This window comes from Leptidea sinapis, chromosome 22 (assembly GCF_905404315.1).
Source record: "Leptidea sinapis chromosome 22, ilLepSina1.1, whole genome shotgun sequence".
Lineage (NCBI taxonomy): Eukaryota > Metazoa > Arthropoda > Insecta > Lepidoptera > Pieridae > Leptidea > Leptidea sinapis.
Window position 1 is genome coordinate 1,689,866 of NC_066286.1, and position 13,375 is coordinate 1,703,240.

At 35.4% G+C, this 13,375-nt stretch overlaps 1 protein-coding gene across 1 annotated transcript; it reads right to left on the reverse strand.

Annotated features, from left to right (window-relative positions):
• Positions 1-306: 306 nt before the first annotated feature.
• On the reverse strand, positions 307-12,494 carry LOC126971012 (endonuclease G, mitochondrial). Its single transcript, XM_050817183.1, has 6 exons — positions 12,176-12,494; positions 10,962-11,164; positions 9,454-9,577; positions 6,754-6,866; positions 4,302-4,482; positions 307-2,343 (listed from the first exon to the last, which is right to left on the reverse strand). Exons 1-6 carry the CDS (start codon positions 12,386-12,388, stop codon positions 2,248-2,250), a joined length of 930 nt encoding a protein of 309 aa, XP_050673140.1. The 5' UTR covers positions 12,389-12,494; the 3' UTR covers positions 307-2,247.
• Positions 12,495-13,375: the final 881 nt, after the last annotated feature.

The window sequence follows — 13,375 nt, forward strand, 5'->3', positions numbered from 1 at the left end:
GGTTAACTTATTCTTGGTTAATTCTTAGGTATAACGTTATGCCAAATTTACTTGTAACTATGCCAACCCGTACCTAATAATGTACCCGATAAGGAACTTCATTCCAAAAATTACAACGACATCAATTTCCGAACTGAGCCAGTTGTTAAGTATTAATTAAGTTGAACACAACCAATTGTATAGTATTATAATATTAAGTAGGCTAAATTGTTATATTATTCAACAGATGAGCTACGAGTTTCTTATTGGTTCTTATCGAATGTCAATGGAGTCAGGATAGGTTCATAAAAAAATAAAAACAAAATATTTTACTAACAGCTATTTAATAAAAATAAAATGTCAACATTATTATTCTCATATTAACTAATATTTTTTTATTAAAATACAACAATAAACTTATAATATAAAATTGCACTAAAACTTCTATAATTTAAGGGTAGAATCATATCAGGTACTATAATACAATTTGGCCTAAAAAACAACTGTTTGGCTCGTATGTATACTACCATTTCTCTTAGTGATTTTATCTTAGGTAATTTATACGTCTAGATTACCCTCTTGCTGCTAGACAACCGATGAAATCAGGCCAGGTTTATTACTTTAGTGTGCCTGACAAGCTACGTCCTATCTTCGCAATTTGTATGTCACTTTGTGTTAGTGTGGGTGCATTGCTCAAAATAGAAGTTTACTGTCAACCTCAATTTTTTTCAACGTTTTCACAGCTGTCATAGTCTTATCTAGACGTATACATAATCTAAAAATGTTATACTGTATTTTCAAGGTATATCACATAATTTTATTCCTATTTTTACATAAAGAGTAAAATGACAGAATGGCACCACAGCTATGAAAAATCAGCGGAGGTCTCCTTCAAAACGCACACTGAACAGAGTACAGACATAGTCTGTAGTCTATGTAACAATAATAGTACATAACATTAGTTATTCATATCGAATCCATCAGCCATTTTAGTTTTTTATCCACCTTGATCTGCACTGGGGATTTAACATGCTAAAAAGTCAGAAATTGGATTAATTTTTCACGGTTTATGGCCTCTGATAATCTTGTCTATGTACTTAAACCTAACACATAACAATTCATTCATTGAAAAACTCCCACGAAGCAAATTTTGGATATCTTTCAACAAGTTCACTGGTGTCTGTAAAATGAAAATTTATTGAAATATCTTATTAAAATTAATTTTAACAGGCAGAATATACCTTGTAAATGAATTTACACATCATATAATAGTAATGATTACAAAGAATTACAGATTTTTTATTTAGTTTATGCTTGAACAGAGACCATTCACTGATAATTAATGCAAATTGTACAGTTAAATAACCGTACAGAGGTTTCAATGTAAGCGACACTATGACGATATATGATTTGCTGATGTTATGACGTTTTTCATTATATTTCAATATATTAACTTGAGTTAGTATTCGGAATACCGGGCGCTACATTCTAATCCCAATCTCATCTCACCTCATTAGGTTAGTCCAGGAGTGCTCATGCTTGTACTGCTGGCGATCTACCTCAAAATTGTTAGACTACGATCGATCGGCTCTGAGAGGCTTAAAGTATGTGTGATGAAGGATTGTCGTCTAGGTAGAGTGTCACGATGACATAGATATTAGTTTTGCGCAAAATATGCATATTTATTTAGTCAAGGTAAGTGTAGGTCTGCTCTTAAATGTCAATGAAAAATCTCATCATTAATATTCAAAATTGCGAGTTTATTGGTTCTTACAAAACAAACGCGTTCTAGAGTTCTAAGCTTAACTAAAGAGTGACTTTAGATGTTGAATCTGCATGACACTGCATGTCCTGAGCATACTTTTCATAAGATGGAACGTAATTACCGTTTTTTGTTTATTATACCGGATTTTTTTCTCGAGATCGACTTAAAAAGCACTCGTGATCGACCCTTTGAACCCCTGGGTTAGTCAATTGTAGTATGTAATATAAATAAATAATTATCCCTTTTATATCTTTGTGATTTGCAGCACCGGACACTGGTCCTTCGAGCCGGATATTATAATAAGCATTAAATTTTTTGATTTCCAAAAATTGCTCTGTATCAGAACCTTTAAAATAGAAATATTTTCATTCTTGTTATAACATATTGTTATAGATGGCTCGCTAGAAAAACCTGGTCTATAGATTGTCACATTGAATAAAAATTAAACTCCGACATTTACAATGTTCTATGTAGTCCATAGATCAATAAATCTTAACTAAACACTAAACTTTTCTTCCATTTATCGTAGTCAGTTTACTTCTGTGTATTTTATCGAAGAACAAAAGACCAGCTGCTCTTTCCACTGTTTCTGGGGGTACCTTGAATAAAAATATTATTTATAGATCAATACTATTACCACATATTATTAAAGTTTTAATTTATGAAAGTACTGGCAGTGTTGTGGCTCATCCCATGGTTAATGAACTGATCACCCACCACAGGGAACCACAGGGCATAAAAGGCATTTATTTTCTCAAAATTAATTCCTTTAAAATTTTTTTTCATGTCAGGTGTCATTGATGTCAGTTCAAACACTACCACCGCTTCGGAAACAAATGGCGCTCTGAGAGACAAGAAACTCTTCCAGCATTCTTTTTTTGCGCTCTTTTTAATAAAATATAAACTTATTACAAAAATTATTGCTATAAAATAATCACGATCAAGTCCCAGGCGGTCCGATCGCTTAGATATTCAGCTGTGGAGTAGTAGGATTTACGACAGCCATTTTAAAATATAAAATTTAATTATATTTATAGATAATGCCTGAACAGCGACTGGGACATTATTATAAAAGTGTTTAACATTTACCCTTAAAGCTATCTTATGAAGCCTACTAGAATACCAGTGGGAGGCTCCTTAGTGCAAGATGCAGGCTAGATTATACAACGGCGCCTATCTCTGCTGTGAAGCAGTAATGTCTTAGCATTATTGTGTTTCGGTCAGAAGGGCGCCGTAGCTAGTGATATTACTGGGCAAACGAGACTTAACATCTTATGTCTCAAGGAGCCGAGCGCAATTGTGGTGATTTTTTGGGATTTTCAAGAATCCTGAGCGGTACTACATTGTAATGGGCAGGGCGTATAAATTACCATCAGATTAACGTCCTGCTCGTCTCGTCCCTAATGGTCATAAAAAAAATATAATAAGTTACAAGCAACCCCTTCCTCAGGTATCACAAGATCGCCATTTTATCACACCACGAAATGGAATCACTTATTTATTTAATTCGACATCATCAAAACGATGTGGGCACCTATTTATATTATTAAAGTGTAAACTTGTCTAGGCAGGTTGAGCACTTTTTTTTTAAAGGAAAATAAGGGACGAGACGAGCAGGACGTTCAGCTGGTGGTTATTGATACGCCCTACCCATTACAATGCAGTGCCGCTCAGGATTCTTGAAAAACCCAATAAATCTGAGCATTGGCACTACAATTGCGCTCGTCACCTTCAGACATAAGATGTTAAGTCTCATTTGCCCAGTAAGTTGTGGTACCCATAATCTAGCCGGCATCCTGTGCAAAGGAACCTCCCACTGGCACTGTTTTGTATGTTTTCATTACTGAGACAGCGCTATAAAGGTCTCGTTGAGGTAAATTTGGGACCATGATCAATTCGAAATCGTGATAAAAAACAGGGGTTGATCGTAGAAGGGTGAAAATTTGAAGTTGTATGTATTTTTTAATGCTAAATCATAATAAAAAAATATTTAGTGGTCACCCTTATCATTTAGGAAAATGAAAAATAGATGTTGGCCGATATTCAGACCTAGTAGATATGCACACAAAATTTCATTGAAATCGGTTTGGCCGTTTAGGAGGAGAATTTTGTATATTAGAATGATGTAAGATTTTAATTATTACAAAATCACTTTGTTCATGTTGATCAAGGATTATATGACGATACTGTGTACAACTAGTAGATACATTTATTTTGTATCCTCCTGTTGGAGGACAAACGAGCGTACGGATCATCTGATATTAAATGACCACCGTCCACATTCACTTACGACACCAGAGGAATCACAGGAGCGTTGCCAGGCTTAAAGAAAGGTGTACGCGCTTTTTTTGAAGTTATAAACAACGCACAAGGAGCTCATTCCACAGCTTGGTTGTACATGGAAGGAAGTTCCTTGAAACCGCACTGTTATGGAAAGCCACACATCCAGACGGTGGGGATGATATCGTAATTTCTTGGTGATGAATTCGACGGCAGAATGATAATAAAATAATTGTGTATAAATTACTTTGCTGTTAGTAGTATTAATAACACTCACCATGAAGGAAGACACAGGCGTCTCATCCGGGATCCTTTGGTTGGGCATCACGTAGGATTCCATGTGCAATGTACCATCTGGCGATTCCCCCACCACCACCTTGAAGAAGTGTGTCGGAACGGCGACCGTGTTCGCGCCAATTACTTGATACTTCACATATGACTTGCCATCTGATTCTTTTCTGCAAAATCATAGATGTATACTTTTTTTCAACAGGAGGAAATATATTTACGTATTTAAACCCCTCAACAGGGCTCACATGTCCGACTCGGGTGTAAACACCCCCTAGTAAACAAAACTTCCTCTGTGCTGACAGCCCTTAAGTCACTTCAGTCTCGTGCCAGGATTTGGCGAGTCAACATCTCCTGAGGATGCCTCGTGTAGAGGCGAAACACATGTCGAATTGATTGAGGACGAATTTACACTCAGTATTACACTCACTTAATGCGAGAAGAGAGGTCGCAATACCAGTTCAAAGTAAATTATTGGATATAATTATGGTATATTAAACGGGATAATTATTGGTCCTTTCGAACTGCCGGGAAATACCCTTCTTAACTTGACTTCAATTTTTTTATTTTTTTTATGGAATAGGAGGACAAACGCGCGTACGGGTCACCTGTTGTTAAGTGATCACCGCCGCCCACAATCTCTTGCAACACCAGAGGAATCACAGGAGCGTTGCCGGCCTTTAAGGAAGGTGTACGCGCTTTTTTTGAAGGTACCCACGTCGTATCGTCCCGGAAACACCGCACAAGGAAGCTCATTCCACAGCTTTGTAGTACGTGGAAGAAAGCTCCTTGAAAACCGCACTGTGGAGGACCGCCACACATCCAGATGGTGAGGATGATAACCTAACTTGTGGCGTGTCGTGCGAAGGTGGAATTCGGCGGCAGGAATCAGGTTAAACAGCTCTTCGGAACACTCCCCGAGATAAATGCGGTAGAAGACACACAATGAAGCGACGTCTCTACGCAACGCCAAGTGATCCGGCCGTTCACAGAGCACTGGGTCCCCGACAATTCGAGCTGCTCTGCGTTCCACGCGGTCAAATGGATCGAGCTGATACTGGGGTGCGCCAGACCAGAGATGACAGCAATACTCCATGTGTGGCCGGACCTGCGCTTTGTAGAGCGCTAGTATGTGGGCCGGCTTGAAGTATTGCCATGCTCTATTAATGACGCCCAGTTTCTTTGAAGCCGATTTGGCTTCGCCTTCCAGATGACCACGAAATTGGCAATCGCTCGAGATTTCGAGACCCAGTATTCCGATACTAGGCGAGGCTTTGAGGGAAGTGTTGTCGAAGTGCGGTGATACGACAAATGGGGTTTTTTTAGTGGTAAACGCGCAAACTTGAGTCTTCTGGGGGTTAAATTGGACAAGGTTCAATTTTCCCCATTCCGCGACCTTCTCAAGAGAGGACTCGATAGAAGACACAAGTTTCTCCCGGCACTGGTCGACGATTTCCCGAGAGAGACGTGCATGGCCCTTGTATACGGCATCACCAGTGCTGTCATCTGCATAGCAATGAATGTTGGAAGTGTCCAACATATCATTGATATGCAGAAGAATGATGGATTCTTGAACTTAATGGAAGAAGTGCCTGAGGAGGTAAGGGTATCCCATTGGCTACAGAATTACGGCTGCCCTGCACATTATGGTATAAACGTCCGTGCTTATTTAAATGCCACGTATCCAAATAAATTGATTGGTCGTTTGGGTTCCATTTTGTGGCCTCCTCGATCCCCGGATTTAAACCCACTGGACTTTTTTTACTGGTGCTGTCTAAAGGAAAAAGTGTACTCGAAAACAATTTCAAAATTTGGATTAATTACGCAGTGTTCCAGAGGCCGTTTCAAAAATAAATTAATTAAAAAAAAAGAAATTTACTCTTTTTGCATCTCAATAGCAATAACTTCGTAGTGGAATTAAATAATGTATTATACCATTTTGTAAACTGTATGAACTGTGCATTCTTTTTAAATAGCTGGCCACTTACGTTTTCTTACTTTTTTTTTACATGAAACACTCTCAAACTATGCCAAAATTATTTTGGTGTCAAATTTCATGTGAAAAACTCAAGTTCTTATTTTGTTTTTGAAAAAAGTATCATAGATACTTATATTATTTAATGTCTAGTTGTACAGTCTATCAGGAATAAGATGACACCAAAAACGCCACAAATTTCATTACTTTATGGGCGTTGTGCACAAGAATGTGAAGTAAAGTAAAAAAAACGTAAACTTTTTTCTAAAAAATAATCATATTTTGGGTATCACTTGGAATTATTTTTTTAGATATTTTTTCTGAGTGCTGGAGAGCTGTCCCGTGCGGGGTTCAAGGATTATCCATTCTTTCTGGGACACCTGTATATTGCTGTTCTTCAATAAGTTATTTACTATGTCGAATAAAGAAATATTTAATTATATATATTAAATAGAATTTATTTTACCGTGGGAGATAGAGGGGTCCTGTACAGCAAAACACATTTTCATACACCTTGGTCAACTTTCGGACGTGCTTCTCTAGTCTGTTCCATGCATCTCTGTTGAAACCTTGACCTACCTGGAAACACATGACCATCATCAAATAAGCTGATATAGACATCTTACACTAAGGCCAACGAGACGGGATAAAGAATGTAAACAAATGGACCGTTACTGAGTTACATTAAGGCCGGGGACCGAGCCAACGGCCTTGAGGAATCGAGCGGAGCTAGGTTACCGCTCCCGCACAAGATCGACATAGTTTTAATTCAGAATTAGAAGCATTTTTAATTTATTACAAAAATAATACAATTTTCTTTACAATCTTAGTCATGTCAATAGTGTTGGCGTACAATTTTCATCTAGAATGAATGACTAGCATGGCTCCAACTATAAAAGTTAGGGGTATTTTGGTGATTTTTTTTCGTACTGTCTTTATGAAATAGAAATTTAATGAAAAAAATGATTTTCCGTGTCATATAGTGTAGATGAATAACCCCCTTATTCATAATGGTCCGCTAACTTTAAACAGCCGCTTAGGAGTGTTTTCTCATTCTGACTTAGGTCAATAGAAGAAGACAGAGTGAGAATTAGCAATGCTTTAAGTTAGCAGACTATTATAAGGGGGATAAACTTTATATAAACCGTCAAGAAACTGTTTCAACTATGCGCTATTTAGGCGATTTCTGGGGATAGTAGCCTTAAGATAGCGAGCGATTATTATCTTTGTCCCTATCACTCGTACTCAGTAATGGCTTCAGTTGGTCGAGTAGAGCTGTCGTTACATGTTTCGTCGTACAGGAAAGCAGTCAATACCTACCGCAGTTGTCAAGATTTGGTCCGCCATTTTGTGAACAAGTTCATTCCTGTTTGGATTACGTTCGAAGTGATACGTATTTTTTCGTTTCCGTATTTACTTCGTTTTTGTTATTGTTTTTACCTATTTGTTACTGTTAGTTTTCTTGTTGATTTTTGCTGTTGTTGTGAGTACGTGTTGATTTTAATAATGGAACCACAGCCTAACAGCTGTAAACAACCTTTGAAATATATTAATTCTTTCCAATATTCAAAGATATCGATGAAAATGTGTTGAACCCCTGAAACTTTAGTTTACATTCTTTACCTCGATTAGTTGTCTTTACTATACATTAGAGATCAAGTAAAATTTAAAAGCTGTCCATTATAATTGAAATATAGAAATTTTTTCATGAAAAAAACTTAGGACAACGGTTGACCCTAAAGGCCATCCCTGCAACTTCCCGCTAATTCCATACCTAAAGGCTTCAAATTGTTCTTATGACAATTTAGTGCTCTCCCAGCTCCAAGAGTTAGGTCAAAGACATAGAAACAGCCTATCAACAACAGCCATCAACGATATTTTATAAATTCTTAAATCCCAATTACTTTTGAATGAATAAACCGATTTGCATGCGGCATTAGACGCCGTTTTTGAGCCTAATAAATCTTGATTTGAGTTTCAATTGATCGAACTTGGAATTTCGAAGTAGATAATTCCGAATAAACACTTTTTTAGGTTCTCTTTCGTCAACGATAACTCACGAACGAATCAACCGATTTTCACCGGCTTGGTGGCGATCGACATGGTTTTTGATGACGATGACGAGCTGATTAGTTTATGAAATCCATCGCTAAGGCCGTTTAAAAGTTATTTAAAAAAAACATATATTAAAAAAAAATTGAGATTAATTCTTAAGATCGAAGGTGCGAATTGTATTCATAATATAAGTTTGGTCTTTTGGCGCCAACCGCGATAAAATCAAAAGTTATAATATGAGGTTTACATACATCCATACATACGCATCTTAGGACCTTAAAACGTCGAGATCTGATGAAAACTTGATTTTCGAAAAAACGGTGTAAAACCAATTTATTGAGCTTCACGAATTATTGAAAATATTCAATTTCATCTTTTCAATCTTAGCGAATTATTAGATAATTTTTAAGAACTATGATGCCATGATTCATGCAAAATAATAAATTTCATTACATTTCATTACTGAGAATCATACGGCCGATTTACTTAACCCTGAGGTATTTCTGGTTCTAAAAGGGTATACAATCTAAGATTCGATAAGCGATTTTTATATCCAAGTTTGATTAAAAGTATTTTGAATTAGCGGCCTTTTTCAATAATGTATCTATCCTTAGCTTAAATTACTAGACGTAGACAAATCTATCCTTTTACGCTTACTTACATTTCAATAACTTATTGACAGATATCATCTATCCATAGTTATGTCCAATATAGTTATACAGCTGTTTTCAATAACCTATCTATCCTTAGTTTAACTTATTAGAAGTAGACAAATCTATCCTTTACGACCGTTTTTAATAACGTATCTCTAGTTACGGATACATTGCTGTCACCGTTTAATGACAAGATCTTATCTATCCAACAAAGTTATGTCCAATATAGTTATAGTCCAATGCTTTATGTCGATAGGTAATTGAAATGTAAGTATAAAAAGGATAAATTTGTCTACCTCTTGTAAGCTAAACTAAGGATAGATAGGTTATTGAAAACGGCCGTAAAACTATCTCAATTAAATATATGGTCACAACTCTAAACACAAAACGATATAGCTTTCGACATTTTTAGCTTTCTCCAGGTGTAAGCAGTAGCTGAGAACTAAATATAACATCACCTGTGGAGCCATGTTTGTCAAGTAGAATGTTTGTTCTACGTGTCTCTGTGCCAGTCTATGATTGCCAGCAGCTGCCATATGACCTCTGTCAAACCCTGAGCCCTTGTAGTCACTATTTTGTGATCTGAAAGGTCATATATTAAGAAAAACCTTAGATCATTTGTAACTACACATATATATATATGAACTAGTTGACCTGACAGACATTGTTCTGTATATAATAAATAAAATAATGTTTTTTATTAATTTGTCAATATTATATCATAACATCAAGAATTATTTTGTAAAATATGCTCCCTGTTGTTGTAATGAGATTGTTTCACAGCAGAACTGTCAAACCGTGCGTCAATAAATTCTCTCATAGAAAATATGTCCATACAAAACAAATATTGGACAAGGGGGGACACATCAGAGGAAAAATTAAATTGTTGTTTTTATTTATTTCACCTTTTAAACCTTCCCTGGATTTCCACAAATAATTCAAGACCAAAATTAAATCGGTCCAGACATTCTCGAGTTTTAGCGAGACTAACGAACAGCAATTCATATATAGATAGATAAAATACAAATTTTACATGGAGGTTTCAAAGCAATCAAAACCATTGAGGTTTGTACAATTGCTAAATTTAGTCTACAGCAACAGAGTTAAATTAACAAAAGAAAAAATAGTTCACAATCGTTAGAAACTTGGCTGTACAGATAATACTAATAATTTTACAAATAAAAGTAAAAGTACTTGATACAAATAATAGTTTAGCACAATAAGTTGATCTGTGGTCACTCAAGTCTTAAAAAGTATTTTTTTAAATTCTGTTTGAAATTAGTCTCAGTCAACGAGTCGGTCAAGTCACATGGCAAGTTATTAATCAGTCTAGGTAATATGTAAGCTGTTGTTCTTTCACCAAACACATTGGATGCCCGAGGCATGTGCAGCCGGTTTAGACTAACAGCGCGCGAGGCGGAAATGGAGGTTTATTTTATCTCCATGTTTTTCAAAACCATTTTGAGCAATGCACACACACTAACACAAAGTGACATACAAATCGCGAGTGTAAGACGTAACTTGTCATGCACACTAATTAAATTAATTTACTCGAGAGCCATTTTTGAAATGAATCTTCTTTACCAACATATGAGAAAAAATTTATAGCAATGTTGTCACAATTTTCGGTTACACACCATGTTTTTTTTATTCAAAATTTATTTCAGTACCATAAAGAATAATAATATATTAGTTTGAAAGTGATAAAATAAAAAGACTTATTTTTAATAGACATGCATGCATAGAATACATACTTAATGAAATTTAGTTTAATAAATATTTTTTTCCTTAAGCCTTATCTACCCAATATCTGTAAAATTATGTAATAAAGAACTTTCACTTCTCACCTGTGTACTCTGGTACACACACATTTTATAAAAGACCGTATATTGCCAATTTTCTGTTCATTGACTTTAATAACATTTATTATTTTTAGTATTTGCCTTACTTATGTTTAAAAGTTTACCTGAAAAATATGTGTATACTGTCATCAGGCTTAAAGTCACATTTGCTTCTATCAACAGCATCATTCTTCTTTATGTGATCTTTGGTTAAATGTTCAAACACCCAATGTGGTACCCGAGTCCGTCGGTCGTATGAAAGAACGAAATCATCATAAGACCTAACATTATCCAGACCGGGAAAGCCATATTTCATAATTTCAGAGATCTGAAAGACAAACAAAACACAGACAGTCAAAACAATCAAAAAAAATTATTACATTCTAATTAAAATAAACATTGTTTACATAAAGAGTGGCACAACAATGGCAACATTAACTGAACACACAGGTAAAGCACTTAACCCTAAGCATAAAAAAATAAATTCAAAATTAAAAATACAAATTCACCTTAATAAACCATTTTTCCATAATATCATTGCGGAACATCCTGTAAGTAATCTAGTAGCCGCGAGCAACGCTAGCGTAGACTGACACTTACTTCTTCCATGCCACTCCAAAGAAGTCAGAAGTTGTAGGTGAGTAGTACCCACATAAGGTAATTTTGGTTTTTAGAGGTATAATTCGGAACAACCTATAAGAAAGCTCGTAGCTACATACTAGCCTAGGCTCTGACACCTACTTCATACTGTCTTATGCGAAGGTGTTGTTTCCTACATATATAATAAGAATGTTTGAAAATTTCAGTTATTTACATAATGTAATTTTGAAATTTATTTTTTATAATTAAGGTTAAGCAGCTTTACCCGTGTGTTCATTTAATGTCATTCCCCTCTTTTGATAGATTAAGCCAATTTTCTCATATATTTTTCTAAATTCAATAACCTTTGTGTTGGTCTTTCAACATTTCATTTTGGATGAGGATATGCGACCAAGAGACTGTGTCCTTTTAGTTGGTGACATTATGGTCCACCTCTGATCTGAAACTCTTGCTACATGACCTGCCCATTTTCTTTAGTTTTGTCCACATCACTTTTGTTTTTTGCCTAATGGTTTAAATTTTTGTATAAGCTTTCCTTAATTTTTATGATGCCTCACTCTATACCGTGACAAGATTTAATTTGTAATTCAGGTTGGTTATGACTACAATTCCAGTTAAGATTTACTCAACACTTACATACATTCAATTCACTTTCACACTACTGACTTGTCCAGTCACTACACTTTACCTATTTGGATGTCTGTACTGCATCCTCATTCAATTTATAAAAGAAACTTACCCTGTCCTTAGAATTGCCACCTTCTGTATAAGGTACAGCTGCAGAAACAGTACCAAATACCGGTAACCCAGGCAGACATTTCAAAATCCGACTGCTGGTGGCTAATGAAATACTGTCATTTTCTTTACAGTGATGATTTGAGTTATGTCCTAAAAGGTAACCCGTGAGCCCTACAGCGCTTAATTGGGCTAGATTTAATAATCGCTTAGACATATTGATGAAAAATTACATAATATTGTCCCATAGCAATTAACATAGGCAAAAAAACATAACCTAAAATTTGTACCTATATTTATAGATTTACAGCTGATGCAGTGACAGCTGTTAATATCACAGACTAGTGATAAGTCCAAAAAATATAATGATTACTCTAATGTCAAATCAATGAAACTTCAATTGCGCACTCTGCAGGAAGAACAATACTATATAGTTATTTTTTGAACTTTTTGATGGTAACTAACTTCTAATACCTAAGGGTTATATCGTCGATTTGATGATTTTGAGGATGAAGCAGATGCGTTCGGGCGGCACTGCGCGGGGCCTATAGCTCACCCGCGTGCGTATATTTCATATTCATATTGTATATTATAAGGTTTTGTATTTATATTTACAAATAAATTACTTAATTTGAAATTTCGATATATACCTATAACAAAATAACAGATTTTTATAGAATGCATTTGAAACTATTATTTATTTCAAAAATATGTCTGTCCGTCTGTGTGATTGCTTGAGTTAAAATCTAAAACGGCTGGACTGATTTTATTGGAACTAGCACCGGTAGACACTCGTTAGAGTAAAAGTGTTCTGTGGGTAGACAGCTGGTATCATAGGGAGTCTGACGAAATAAATAAATATATACGAACGCGAGTATGAACATTGGAAAAAAAGGTTAAACAAAGATTGTAGAGAAATAACCGATCTCTGAACGAGATAGAAGAGGGGTTCATAAAACGGGCCATATTTCGTAAGCGGTAAGTTTACACAAAAGTTTACAAGAAATAAAATATGCGATTTTTATTCTCTACAGTAATGGTCCCTATAACTTTTGCCCTAAAGTGCATAATGTCCGAGATATCATCAAAAAACTTTTATTCAAGATTGAAGCTGCACCTGTATCTGTTTTCTATTTTGAAATATAAAACTAGCAACTCAGTAAGTAACCCTAAACCTTACAAAAAAAGGATCGGTTAATTAGTG

Excerpts from the sequence above, each read along its gene's own strand:
- LOC126971012 (XM_050817183.1), bottom strand. The coding sequence starts at position 12,388 with ATGTCTAAGCGATTATTAAATCTAGCCCAATTAAGCGCTGTAGGGCTC. Across the intron at positions 11,165-12,175 it reads GTGGCAATTCTAAGGACAGG|ATCTCTGAAATTATGAAATA; the intron begins GTAAGTTTCTTT and ends TTTGTCTTTCAG. Across the intron at positions 4,483-6,753 it reads GGACCCCTCTATCTCCCACG|AAAAGAATCAGATGGCAAGT; the intron begins GTAAAATAAATT and ends ATGATTTTGCAG.